The 14,404-nt window shown below is 48.9% G+C and overlaps 1 protein-coding gene across 1 annotated transcript; it reads left to right on the top strand.

Moving 5' to 3' along the window:
• Positions 1 to 2,140: 2,140 nt before the first annotated feature.
• On the top strand, positions 2,141 to 10,650 carry TAB1 (TGF-beta activated kinase 1 (MAP3K7) binding protein 1). Its single transcript, XM_042889727.1, has 11 exons — positions 2,141 to 2,251; positions 2,832 to 2,968; positions 3,132 to 3,285; positions 3,903 to 3,989; positions 4,508 to 4,646; positions 5,126 to 5,239; positions 7,568 to 7,679; positions 7,788 to 7,932; positions 8,315 to 8,537; positions 8,845 to 9,001; positions 9,964 to 10,650. The coding sequence occupies exons 1-11, from the start codon at positions 2,219 to 2,221 to the stop codon at positions 10,169 to 10,171; spliced, it is 1,509 nt and encodes a 502-aa protein (XP_042745661.1). The 5' UTR covers positions 2,141 to 2,218; the 3' UTR covers positions 10,172 to 10,650.
• The last annotated feature ends 3,754 nt before the right edge of the window (positions 10,651 to 14,404 follow it).

Here is a 14,404-nt window from a genome sequence, read left to right as displayed (position 1 = left end):
GGACAAACGTTCAGACTCCACTCTTGTTAGTCTCAGGACACGCTTAACAATACAAGAGCACAGCAATAACTCTTAACTCCCCAGTCCTGCAATGTGATACACACGGGCGGTCACTGAGCACACTGGAAGCCTTGCTGATATCAGTGGTGCTCTGTGCAAGGACAGGGGCTGCCTGAGCTCACCAAAGTGCATGACTGCAACCTTGAATGTCATTAAATAAGCATAAGCTTTTGCTGCAATGCTGAAAAAGTGACATTGTGTTTTAAAGCAGATGAACTTGCCTGTTGTGTTTGAGCAGTGCAGACAAAGCTGTTCTACATGGATTTCAGCAGCATAAGGAATTCTTCTTGACCCTGTAAGAAAACAGATCTTTATTAGTACAAAATCCATCCACTCCACTTTTAATTTTAATGCAGATTTGAACACCCTTCCTGGAATTATTTCTACCGACTTACAGTTTTACCCACAGGAATATTTTATATGTCATTGTTGAAACCAAGCTTAGATACAAAGCTAAACGTGTAGAAACCTGTGTGTAGACTGAGGTTGTAAATCTAGCATTTTATTCCGTATTTCAACAGTATAATCTTTAAAAATAATTTTTAAAAAAGCCTGCATACCTAAGGCTGCCAGAATGGCTGAATTTCTGTCAGTCTTGTGTGAAAGGAAAGAGTGGGAAATTTTTGTAGATTCAGAAGAAAGAGAAGCAACAAAACAATAAACAAAGGATTTAGAGGAAAAGGAGCTGGAATCTTCGGACAGGATCCCCTGCAGCAAAACCCATCATTCCATATAATGAGGTTAATTAATGAGCACTTACTTCTGAAGTACATCTGAATCTAATATGTTTGAAACAAATATGTCATTAAAAGAGTATCAAATGACTGCTGGAAGTCAAGACTACTCAGTACCCATCTCTCATCATGACTGCTTTGCTACACACATCTCTCACACTGGAGCCCCTTCCTTCAGCCTGGGTTCACAGGGAGAACTGTGCTCTTCCCTGTCTGCCTGTCATCACACCGTGCAAGACATGCCACTCACACAAACTGCAGGGTTCTTCTGCTGACTTACAGTGTAAGAAAATGCTGGGAATGATTCTTGAGCGCTGGCACAGGTTGTCATGAGAGGTTATGGAGTTCTACTTTGAGGTATTCAAAAGCCACCTGGATGTGGGCCTGGGCATCCTGCTCTGGATGTCACTTATAAGCCAGATGAATCCAGAGCTCCCTTCCAACCCAAACCATTCCACAGTTCTTTGACAAAGTTCAAGTGATGACTGGCTTGAAGGCACATTCACAGTGCCCTGGCCTATGTCGTAGTCCACAGGAGGGCTGGAAAGACCTTGGGCTACTTCAGTGGGAGATGAACAGGCTGCCCAGGGAGGTGGTGCAGTCACCGTCCCTGGAGGTGTTCCAGAGCCGTGTGGATGTGGCACTGAGGGATGTGGTCAGTGGGCATGGTGGGATGGGCTGGTGGTTGGACCAGGTGATCCTAGAGGTCTTTTCCAACTTCAGTGATTCTGTGATTCTATTCTATGATTCTACAGACTCCAGGCTGATACATATGGAGGAGGCTTGTGATGTTTAGGTACTGGCAGCACAGCTGAGAGCTGGCCACTTGGGCTGACTTATAGAACCGTAATATAGAATCATGGTGCTACGAAACAATCTCAACATAGGGCCACTGCTCTCAGCTCACAGTATTTCATAGGATCCCTCAAGTCTCTGCCACACTTCCCTCCCTGTGGTGGCCAAAGGGTGCTCCTTCCTCTCAGAAGCCTCAAGACAAGTCACAGAAACACCTCAATTCTCTCTAAAATAGCTGTGGGGAGAAGGAAATTTAAAAATCTTTTGCTCTGGTGGACCCAAAGAACCACGCAGTGCCCTCCAGAGCCAAAACACCGCAAACTACAGCAGGGCAGGCACCGCGCCTTGAAGGACACCAGCCACGCTCCGCATCACCCCAATTACGCGCAGGGGCGGGGCCAACGCAGCCACCCGGGCGCGCTCCCGAGCCCGCCACCTCCCCATTGGGCGGGGTGACGGAAGGGGGCGTGGCCAAACCGCGCGTGTGGGCGGGGCAACCGCCGGAAGCGGCCCGTTGGCTGCAAGCGCTGCTCTCTGCGTGAGGGGAAAGAGGGCGGGGTCGTGTGGAGCGGCCGCTCTGCCCGGCAGATTTGTCTGCTCTGGAGGGAGGAGGGCGCTGCTGCTGCAAGATGGCGGCGCAGAGGAGGAGTCTGCTGCAGAGTGTGAGTGGCACCGTCCCCCCTCTCCCCGTTCGCGCATCTCCTTCTGTGTGTGCGAGGAGGGACCCGCACCTCCTCCTCATCCTCCTGCCCGGGAAGGGGGAGGTGCCCGCCGTGAGGGGAGGTGGGTGTCCTCCGCTCCCGGCTACCCCGGGGCCGGCCCGCAGCCCTGTGTGGGGCTTTGGGGCCCTGCCTGAGGGGTGAGGGTCAGCCGTTGTGGGCCTGCCCGTATGGGCACAGGGGCCCTCTGTCGGTGTTGGCAGTCCCGAATCCCTGTTTTCTGAGCGGGTGTCCTCCAGGTGCGAGGGTCCCGTCCGTCGAACTCGCCATTAGTGTTGTGCCGTGTGTCAGGCTCGGGTGCGAGTGTCAGTTCTGGTTTTTTGTTAGAAAGAGCCGGAGGTTCAGCCAGAGCTCAGCTTCAGAGGGAAAGCAAGGGGTAAGTGATGGAGCTCTGCAGCAGGGAACGTGAAGTTCTCTGGTAGGTGCGCTGCCCTGGTAGCAGAGAGGGTGGGAATGAACCTGTAGCTCATCCTGAAGCAGCATTATCACCTCAGGGTTTACGTGGCCTCTTTGTGTCTCTCAGGAACAGCAGCCCAGCTGGACAGATGACCTGCCATCCTGCCATCTCTCTGGGGTGGGCTCAGCTCCAAACCGTTCCTACAGTGCAGATGGCAAGGGTACAGAGGGTCACCCCTTGGAAGATAACTGGTTGAAATTCAGGTAGGTTGATTGTGCCTGGGTCACAGTCTCCTTTACCTGCCTCTGTCTACAGGTGAAATTTAGTTTTTCACAGAGGACTCAGAGCATACAAGATTCTGGAGAAACTTGTTATGTGTGTTTTTATATCATAGACATCTGTGAATTCTTTTGCCTTCTCTGATAGGAGTGAGAACAACTGCTACCTCTATGGTGTCTTCAATGGCTATGATGGCAACCGAGTCACCAACTTTGTGGGCCAGAGGCTGTCTGCAGAATTGCTGCTGGGCCAGCTGCACGCAGATCACAGTGATGCTGATGTGCGCCGTGTTCTGCTGCAGGTAAAGCCGCTTCGACTGGGAACAGCTTCTTCTCACTTTTTGCCACTGGGGAGCAGCGTCTGGTTTCTGAGAGGATTGAAACATCTGCCAGTGGTTGTGATTGCACTTATCCTGAGCAGCTGCAGTGCTGCTTGTTTTACTTCCATCTCTCACCCATCTGTCTCCCTGGCTGTCAGTGTGCTGCTGACAGCTCTCCAGGAATTTGCAGCCAGCCTTCACTGGACGTGTAGGAGCAAGTCAGCCTGAGAAGGAGATGACAATGAGTGAAAGGGAGAAATTAAGGCGTGGGGGGATGCATGTGCAAGTTCACTCTCTTGAGTGATGGATGAGTATTTTTACAATTAACGTACAAAATCAAATAGGTCTCTGACATTGCTGGGTTTGTAACTTGTGTGTTTTGTCTCCTGTTTTGAGTACTAGCAGATTGCTTTCACAAGCTATTAACAAGAATAATTGCACTAAAATAATTGCATTTCAGTATGATGTGTGATCCTTTAATATCTATATGAACTGTGATCAGCTGCTCTTATGAACTAGTCTTCGGAGGTGGGGATGGGTAGTTTCGAAGTTCTCTAAGTACAGGATAAGAGCTCAGTTTTTCTTATGGTCTTTTTTAGGCTTTTGATGTGGTAGAAAGAAGTTTCTTGGAGTCTATCGATGATGCTTTGGCAGAGAAGGCCAGCCTGCAGTCCCAGCTGCCAGAGGTAATGTAGCCTTAAGAACTGGGCTACTGGTCAGTGTTGTCCAAAGGAGGTTGTAACTGAAATCTGTGTTCCTGTAGTTCTCGCCTGGGAGCCAATGTGAAATGAAGCAAGTGCCATGGTCTGTTCTGCAGAGTTCCCACTGGTACTACTACCAGAGCTATCATTGCTTTTTTTTAGTAAAGAACTGAAGGTACTGTGGGAAGGTGCTCAGCCCTGTACTTATGGCTCTTCCAGGACGAAGACATATGATGTGGATGGTAGGCAAGGCCTCAAATTTGCCTGGTACATGGGCAGGTGTGAATTCTGGTCTTCAGGTGAACTGGAGTGTCATCTCCAGAGTCTTATCAAACCCATGTAGTTTGTTGGGATTGAACAAATAATTGTATGACTTGCACATCTTGGCCTCAAGGCAAGACTGTCAAAATGAGGCCTCTCTCTCTATACAAATGTTGATTCTAGCTGTGGTTTCAGTGTTGTTGACTAAGTGTTTAAGCCTCCTCCATAATCTTGGATTCCAGGGTGTTCCTCACCACCAGCTGCCTCCTCAATACCAGAAGATCGTGGAGAGATTGAAGGTTGTAGAGCAGGAGATCTCTGGAGGAGCTATGGCCATCGTGGCTGTTGTTCTCAACAATAAGCTCTATATTGCCAATGTTGGTGAGTTTTTCTTTGTTAGCATCCCAGTTCAGGTGTTTGTGAGGGTGGCTGCAGTTCTAGGAAGTTCTAGGAAGCAGAAGCAATTTGAATGTTGGGGACAGTTTCCCTGGTCAAGGAGTGATTTGCTTGTTACTTGTAGGATGGACAAATCAGTCCAAGTCATTATCTCTGCAGATACTGGCTGATGCAATGTTTAATGACCAAAGAAGAGGGGAAAATGGGTTGAGAGGTAGTGGAGGTTCACTGGGAAGTGAAGAACTGTCTTGTGAGGTACTGGCTCAAGGCTGAGTGAAGAGCTGCCTAACAGGCCTAGTATGCTGTAAGCAAGTCTACTTCTAGGAGATCATGAAGAGAGAGTACATGAGCTTTTCTCTTCTTTTCTGTCCTTATTCCCCTCTCCTGTTCCTTTTCCATTTGGATATGTTCTTCCCCTTAACGGCAGAGCTATCTGGTGCCTCATCTCACTACTCCTGCTGCAGGTACCAATCGTGCACTATTGTGTAAGTCCACAGTGGATGGGCTGCAGGTGACTCAGCTAAACGTGGACCATACTACAGAGAATGAGGATGAACTTTTTCGCTTCTCTCAGCTGGGTGAGTGTTCAATTTCATGTTCCTACCTGAGAGTGTCTCACGCCCCAGTTTACCTGGGGCACCAGGAATGACTTAAGCCCCTGGAAACAATAAGTGACAACAGAAAGAAGTTCTCTGTGGGCTGTGGTTTCAAATAACGAGTTCTTTTTCTGCATACCTAGCCACTCAAACTACAGAGTGTTCAGATTGCTGAACCAACAGAAAACAGTCCTTTTCTTCTTCCTTTTCTGTTCGTTTTGAGAGTTAGTTTTGTGTCCCACTGCCATGCTGTCATTGATTTGCCCTGCAGCTGTGTGATTGCTGGAGTGGATAGGAAGGCAGGAACAGAGACATGCAGCCAGAGGGCAGAAGCAGGGTGGGCAGAGTGTGACTGCCCCTTTGGAGGCAAACCAGGGTTAGTCTGGGTTAAGTTCTGCATGATGCCACACCCTGAGGATGGTGGGTTTTGATTTGCCTGTGTACAAGCTGCTGCAAAACAGCAAGTACACTTCAGACAGGGGCAGACCAAACTCTGGCATTTAGTGCTCTTACATCAGTAACTATTGAACTGTACCTATACTGACATCCTGCTTCAGGCAATTTCCCTTTTCCTTTACAATGTTTGACATGGTGTTTTTTTTTCGTTGTCTGGAACTAGGCCAGGCCACTTGTGTGGCTGTTAACACCAAACTTCATATGGACATACTTGTATTCTGTGCCTTTGTTCTGGTATATGTAATTTGGCATTCTTCATTAGGTTCACCTGATCAGTGTTCTTATCTGGGGAGGCTGTCAGTATGATAACTTTTTTTGCTGCTAGGTCTTATTTTATTCCTTTCTCTTTTATTTTTTGTTTCTTATTCCTGCTGTAGTGTTGTGTGCTGTGACATAGGAATCCATGGAAAAAGAGGCTTTGACTGCCTTTCTACTGCCTGAAACACTAGGTTCAATTTAGCTGTGGTCTATAGTGGGATAGGACTCTCTGCTAGGTATGCTGACCTTCCTCATCTCGTGCAGCAGTGGTTCTCCTACTGGCAATGTTAATGGAAGGAAGAGCCTGTGGAGTAAGCTAGTGTGTACAGGCTGTTCTGGGGCCATGCCCGAGGTTATTGTAGGCCCAAGTTGAAGCACAGTGCTAAGAAGTCACAGGGATGGTGTTTGTCATGATACATCTTTCACCTGTCCTGGGGAAAGGGAGAGAGAGAGAGGTCTTACACCTGCTTGGCTCTTCACCCTGCTCATGTCAGCTTGTTCAGTGCTCCTGGACCATCACTGTGATTTAGACACGAGCTCTCTGGTGTGCTCCTTGTGTTTGTGTCTGTCGTTAGCTTGTATCCCCCTGTCAGGAGCTGGCAAATGAGCCAGGCCATGTTGATGAGTCAGCTTTGGTCTGCAGCAGATGGCAAGAGTTGTATCTTACTGCTGGGGTAGGTGTGGAGCCATCTGTGTGGTGAGGCTTGGTTTGACTCAGGGGGAGAGTTTCAGTTGGACCTCTGCCTTCACCTTGTACTGAGGACAGTCATCCCTAGATAAAAATCTCAAAATAACACTTTCCTGCCTGTTAGCTCTACATCTAACCAGGATGGGGGGGATTGCCAGAACAGACCAGGTAAGTGACTCATCTGCTCTGAGTCCTGCCTCAAAGAATAGCCCCTTGCAGATGGTCTCTGTTAGGACCTTCTTCAGGATAAGATCCCTCCCTAGCAGCTGACAGGTTTGAGTTATCCTCTTAAACTTAAACTAAATACCTGCTTGCTCACTGTCCTTGTTTTAGGAGTAGCCAGCACCAATCTGAGCACTTGAATAAATTCAGTGCCTCTTGCTGATTTCCTAAGTTAGCATATTACTGAAATTGTCATATGGAATTTAGGAACAGGGATCAATAATCGTTGGAAGAAGAAGCAGAATCCTTCACGTGTATTTTCCCTCTTCTTGCTTTCCTCCTCCCATCACATGGTCCTGAGCTGACAGGCACAGATGTTCCACTGCCTTTTCAGTGAATGCCTGTGCTCCCAGGCCAGCTGCCACCGGTGGCTTTGGACCAAGACGTGGACTTTGTCCCAGGGCCAACCATTGCGTTCAGAGTGGGAGTGTTGAGCTGTGTGCATCTTGCTCCTTCTCCCTCACTCCCAGATGACAGCTAATGAGAACGTGTCCTTTGGAAATGGAGCAAACTGCTCTTTCTTTCCTTCCTGTGAGGAAGGATGATTCTTTGGCTTCTTATTTTGTCCTACTGTAGCTGGGTTTTTTTCAGCTGTGGATATTGTGTTTCTCCTTCCTGATAGCGCAACTGTGGTAAGTCCTTCAAGTTTCCCATACTCTCTTACATTTTGTTTTTCAATCTGGCAGGCTTGGATGCAGGGAAGATAAAACAAGTGGGAACTATCCGTGGGCAGGAAAGCACTCGGCGCATTGGAGACTACAAAGTCAAATATGGCTATACTGATATTGAACTCCTCAGGTCAGGAAAGCTCAACTTTGTGGTTTCAATCCCTTTTTTTTTTTTTGTGACCCTTTCTTCTCACTCACTGTGACACCACTGGTTATTAAAAACACTGTCTCTTTCCAGTGCTGCTAAATCTAAGCCTATTATAGCAGAGCCTGAAATCCACGGAGGGCACTCACTGGATGGAGTGACTGGCTTCTTGGTGCTTATGTCTGAAGGGCTCTACAAAGCTCTGGAAGCAGCTCACGGGCCTGGGCAGGCCAACCAGGTGAGTGCTTACATGGGAGTTGTTCTCTCAGCTACTGACTTATTTCAGGGGTGTTGGCTGCTCTCATATGGGCCATCCTTCGCATCTGTCGCATGAGTGCTACCTGAACTGGATGCCCATGCCACCCCATTCCAGTTAGTAACAATGTGGGAGCTGGTTTGCCAAGCCAGTTCATCCAGGTACCTTCCCCTCCTTTTAGGAGGAGCCTAAAAGAGCCTGTTAAAGAGGATGGGATGATTCTAGGTGCAAAGCACGTATCAGCAAGTGAGACTGGCAAGAACCATAGCTAGATAAATTGCGGTAAAGCTTAGGTCACGTGGCTGGAAAAGGTTTCTTCTAGAATCTCTTAAACATTGTTCCATTTATTTCCTCCTCTGCTTAGGAAATTGCAGCCATGATAGCCACAGAGTTTGCCAAGCAGACGTCACTGGATGCTGTGGCCCAAGCTGTAGTGGACCGGGTGAAACGGATCCACTGTGACACTTTTGCCAGCGGTGGGGAACGGTCCAAGTTCTGTCCCCGCCATGAAGACATGACCCTGCTTGTGAGAAATTTTGGCTATCCCTTGGGTGAGATGAGTCAGCCCACACTAACACCAACACAAGGTATGCTGCAGAGAGAAGGAAATGGAATAGAGGGTGGAAGATAAGAGCCCTTGATCTGGCATTGACCTCATGTTGGGAGAGTAGATACTTCAGTGTAGAGGGAATTTTGTTATTAGGAGGATTATTGGCTTCTGAGATCTGGAGTCCTTAACAACTTGGTGATGCATTACTGCATCTAAGAAAGGAAACTTAATATAAATTCTTTCCTTGGGATCTTCGACCATTCCTTTGACCTTTCTTTGATGCTCTGCACCCCTTGTCACTCATGTCTCACCTGCACATGGAATTCTGTTTTCTTCCTTCTCAGGGGGCCGTGTCTACCCAGTCTCTGTGCCATATTCCAGCTCCCAAAGCACGAGCAAAACGAGCGTCACGCTGTCTCTTGTCATGCCTTCCCAAGGCCAGATGGTCAACGGTGCCCACAGCAGCTCAACTCTGGATGAAGCCACCCCCACCCTCACTAAGTAAATATGCTGCTCTCTTGATATCCCGCAGTCCCCTGCAGCTCACACTGTGTGAAGTGGTTGAAAAGCAAAGGCACACCTGTCACTCATTCCCTTATCTGCAGCATGGCCCTCCTGACTGCAGTATTGACAGCCAGCATAAGTTGTTAGCTGGAAAGTGATATGTGAGGAGTGGGAATGAGCAAAGCAAGCGGCTCTGAAGCCAGCTCTGGGAACATGCCTTGTGAGAAGCATCTGCTGCTGTCACCAGAGGACACTGGCAGTCCAAAGCAGCTCTTTGGATGTTGGATGCTGTGCATGGAGGGAGAGTGGGTGCCCTTTGTTTTAATATTGAACAGAGGCTGCTGAAGAGGTTGTGCTGCACGGGTCAGCTTGCTCAGGGGAGAGAAGTTAGGGTAGAAGAACAGATAAAGGTTCGACTTGGATCCCATGTGAATCTACTGTGCAGGATCCTACTGATGGCTCTGATTTGAGTTCAGCCTTTGGCACGGGGTGGAGTGTGTACGTTCTGCAAAGCGAAGAAGCTCTATGCTTATTGTGTTCTGGTAGCTCCAGAAACAATGAGGCTGACAAACCAGAGCTGCTTTGGCTGTAGTGTGGGTCACGCAAGAATAGCTTTTCTGCTGCCAGACTCTTCCTGTAAAGCTCGTACTGTATGGGTATGAGGAAGCCAGCAGAGTGTATCCCTCTTTTTTTATTTTTCTTTTCTTTGCTACCTCTCCTTTGTTTCTCAGATGTCTGGTTGTACTTAAAGCTGTCCAGTTAAAGGTGAGGCAGGTATCTTTGGCAGTCATCAGTAGCGTGCTGTTCTCAACACACCTAATGCTGTGACAGAGCAAGGATCTGTAACTTCTTTTACCTGGTAGCTTAATCCTTAAAGAAGCTGGCACTTGTTCTGGTGCCTCGTGCAAGGTTGTGGATGTGGAAAAATAAAGCTGCTTTTGTTCTTTCTCTCTCCCCAGCCAAAGCCCCACTGTGACTCTCCAGTCCACTAACACTCACACACAGAGTAGCAGCTCAAGTTCAGATGGGGGTCTGTTCCGCTCCCGCCCTTCCCACTCGCTCCAGCCAGATGAAGACGGGCGCGTAGAGCCCTATGTGGACTTTGCAGAGTTTTACCGGCTTTGGAACATGGACCATGGTGAGCAGGGAGCACTGACTGTGTCCTAATGTGGAAATGGGCCTCCTCCACCCACCAGGTGCTCAGCTGTGTGAGAAAAGACTGAGGAGGGAGCAAGAGCGCTCCAGCTCCATTCTGTGTTCTGCCAAGAGTTAACTCCTATCCAGGATGTGCTGAACACTGGGCTGGGGAGCATCTGCTGTGCTCTTGTCGTACGTGTTGCCTGTGCAATGCACCTAATCCTGACTGACCTCTTTCCCTTGGAAGCCCGGTGAACAAGGGAAGGGGTCTTGAATGCAACCCTCGCTGCAGGTTTTCATAAATAAAGTTGCAGAGAGGGCTCTCTCCTGGATAATGCAAGAGTAGAGGCCTGTACAAAGGCTGTGTGTGCGTGTGTAGGTGTACGTGTGTGCCTGCGTGTGTGCGCGCTGTCAAAATGTTTCCACAATTCATAATGCTGTGATTCCAGTGTTCAACTCCATAGAAGATACCTCTATTTTGCAGAATAAATAACTTATAGCTACACTCATTGGCACCTGTGTGGCTTGTTCTCTTCTTTAAATCAAAAGGATGCGAGTTTGACAGCTCTTCCCACTGGAAACCTTCAGCCCCCAGCAATGCAACTTGCAGCAAGCAGGTTTCAGTTGTAGAAGCATCCTGAGCCTCTGCGTGTGGATTCAGAGCCTCTGTAGCCTTTGCCCTATGCTTACTGGCAAAACTTTGGCACTGGTACTAAAACATAAATCCAGATTTTGTAGAGGGTGGAGTGTAATGCATCTTTCTTAACAGGCTTTTGTTAACGTCCAGAAGGAAGTTAGGTGTTGTGTTGCAGTGCAGTTGTGTTACAGGTGCTGGAGTTCATCCTCGTGTCAAAGCAGAAGTGGGCAGCAAAGGAGAGAAGGTGTGCAGCTGAGCATTAGCCTGGAGGGGCTGGGGAAGGTGTCAGAATCGCAGCAACTTTCCCCTTCAGTTCAGGCTTCTGACAGCAGGCGGCAAGCGTGCCTCTTTCCTGCCTGCTGCAGGCTTCCCGCTGCAGCCTGCCTTGCTGGGGAAAGGTGTAAGCAATGCGGCGAAGCCTTTGGCGTGACTAAGGGAAGAAGGGAAGGAGCAGAGCATTGCTGCAGTGGAAGCCAGCATGCAGTGAACTCTGGTGTGTGCAGGTTCGAGGCACTTGTGGCATGCTGGCTTTGGAAGGGTGGAGGGAGATTTCTCCCTCCCCATAAATCAAATAGTATGGAGTGCCCCAGGGCAAGATCAGAGTTTACTGAGAACTATGTGGGCAGGGTCGAAGCCGTGAGAAGTGCTTGCTTCCTGGGAAGGTACAGGAGGAATCCCTTGCACATCCGCGACTGGCTCTCTGCCATTGCCTTCCCAGGCCCTGCCCACACCCTGCAGACTTCCCTGGGAGCAGAGCAGGGCTACTGGGCTGCCCACAGATGCTCTGTTTCTCCACCACTGAGATCGCCCAGTCCAGCCACCAACCCATCCCCACCATAACCATATCCTCAGTGCCATGTCCACACGGTTCTGGGACGCCTCCAGGGATGCTGATTCCACTGCCTCCCTGGGCAGCCTGTGCTGCTGCACCATCATTCTTCCTGAAAAGAAGTTTTTCCTATTTTCCAACCCAAAAAGGATGGTGCCATCCTAATGCAGACTAAAATGGAGTTGAAGATATTTTATCCTGTTTTGTGTTCCCCAACCTGACACGGATTTCAAGAGCTGTATAAACAAGTCTTTCTTGCTTACTGCCCTATCTCATCCATCTATGGTATTTGCTAACTTATACTGAGAACACTTCAAATGGGAAATATTCCAGCACGCAGATGCTCCAGACCAAGTTTAAGAATTGCCAAACGCCCTATGTAGAGCAGCTCACACAAAACAAACTTTTCCTTTGACATAGATCCTGGTTCTCTAGGTACAAAAAATTGAAGTAGAAGCATACAGAGCCTTATGGCCACTGGAAGAAGAGGAAAATAGGTTTTCTGTTCATGCAATATACCATGGCTTAGGAGTCCAGGTCACAGAAATAGTGTGTATGGGGGAAAGCGGCTCAGAAGCAGATGTCAGGATTTAATGTTATCCTTAGGGAGCTGTGCAACAACAGTGGAAAAAAACCCCTCTCAAGCCAATAGGGTCCGTTTGTTCCTTCACAGACATTCTGAAGAAGGGCGTTAGAGGAACCCAGCGCAGCTCATTGCTGGAGGAACTCTCTCCAGCAAAGAGCATCTCCGGCATCCTGAAATGTCAGCGCTGCTAATGCGAGTTGTAAATAAACCACTGGGGATGGGTTAGGTATTTTAAATCCTACAGCTCTCTCTGTAAGCATAGGAATGCTGTTTGGAGTATTCTGGCTAAAATTCAAGACGAGTGCTTATATTCTGCCAACTCCAATCCCCTCCCGGAGTTTCAAGTGGATGCGATATTTATCTCCGCTTCCCGTCTTAACCATTGTGTGTTGTTGCTAGAGGTTGCTAAACAACTGCCGTCTCATCAGTGGCTGTATAAAGCCATCCCCATGCACATCCGAACTGTAAAGCTGTTTGGAGTCCTTGCATAAGAACCCCAAGGTACATGTAAGCTGTTAATATTTATTATGCGGAGCTGCGAACGCGACTGAAGATGGAGGGATTAGAGCAACCGAGTTCAGGCTGCCGAGCAGAATGGAAGAGAAAGCAGATTGCCCGGGAGGAATCAGCACGGGAAGCGCAAAGGATCCGGCATGCAGGATTAGCCGTCAGCAGAGCGTGGAAAGCAAAGGGCTGGGCAGCCCTCAGAGAGCAACGGGGCAGGCGGGGCGGGTGCAGCATCTCTACTCCCTGCTTTCCTCACCTGCTGCAGGAGCCCACACCAGGATTTGGGCATAGCAAGAAGCGGCTTGGACATGGTGTTTGCAGGGTTGGAAGAGATGACTTGGGCTTCTGGTCCCATCCTCCTCTCCTGTTTTGACTCTCCTAACCTGCTTTCTGTCTTGTCTCCCAAGAACAGCATGACCTAGAAACTCGGCATTTCTTCTGAGCAGAGCTTTTCTGAGCCTTGCAAAAACTGCGTGGTGGTGGGGATCAGCACCAGCCCCTTTCTGCAGAGCAAATCAGCTGCTTTGCTTTCAGCCATGAGAGCCAGGGGTCCCCAAGCATGCTGCAGGGGAAGTGCACCCTGCTGGGTAGGATGATCTGGAGCCATCAAGCACCTTCCAGTTGTTGAGCAGCAAACAGCCATCAAAGCTGGGACAAGAGGTAGTGGCCTCAAGTTGCACCAGGGGAGGTTCAGGTTGGACACTAGGAAAAACTCAGAAAGAGCAGTGCTGCAGTGGCACAGGCTGCCCACAGAGGTGGGAGAGTCACCATCCTTGGAGGTGTTCCAGAACCGTGTGGATGTGGCACTGACGGACATGTTAGTGGGCATGGTGGGGATGGACTGGTGGTTGGACCAGGTGATTAAGTCTTTTCCAACCATAATGATTCTCTGAAGGCACCTGGGGTTGTCGCTGTGGCTGGTTCCCAGCCATCCAACACCAGGATTCTAGAAGTGGCCAGACATTTCTCAACACATAGCATGAAGCTACAGCTGGAGCTGGTGGTGTTGGCCAATTCAGGACTGCTTTCAAAGCAGCGGGATCAAAGCTGAGCTGTTAGTGGTTTCATGCATCAGTAGCTTGGAAAGTCCCTCACTCCAGCCAACAGCAGCTGGCCGCAGAAACAAAGCAGGTAACGGCTCTCCACCATGCTCTTCTCCTATCCTCTTCAATGCCTAAATCCTCTTCTGTGCTTGGAGAAATGACAGAAAACAGGCAAATCTATCAGTGCTCAGGTGTTGGAACAGGCTGCCCATGGAAGTGATGGAGTCACCACCCCCGGAGATGTTCCAGAACCATGTGGATGTGGCACTGAGGGACATGGTCAGTGGGCATGATGGAAATGGGCTGGAGGTTGGACAAGGTGGTCAACCCTGTGCATGGCAGAGGATTGGAACTGGGTGATCTCTAAGGTTCCTTCTGACCTAAGCCATTCTGAGATTCTATGATCTTAGAAGTCTTTTCAGACCATCATGATTTCATGATTCTGTGATCTACTGAGAGCCCCTCAATCCCCTGAAATTCTGGTGCCAGATCTGCACTCCCTCATGGCTCCTGGTGTTAGCTCTCAGCTGCTGCAGAGTGAGATCTCCAAAATAGCTACATAAGGGACTGCTCAGAGATCTGAAGCTTGAAACAACAACAGGAAAAAAAAAAAAAAAAAAAAAAGCTGCATGGGAAATGGAAAAGGTGAGGAGAAAAAAAA

Source organism: Lagopus leucura, unplaced genomic scaffold (genome assembly GCF_019238085.1).
Source record: "Lagopus leucura isolate 7727_CA_CO unplaced genomic scaffold, USGS_WTPT01 Super-Scaffold_100159, whole genome shotgun sequence".
NCBI classification, from domain to species: Eukaryota; Metazoa; Chordata; class Aves; order Galliformes; family Phasianidae; genus Lagopus; species Lagopus leucura.
The sequence above is the reverse complement of the archived record's forward strand: the minus strand, read 5'-3'. Positions and strand labels throughout refer to the sequence as shown.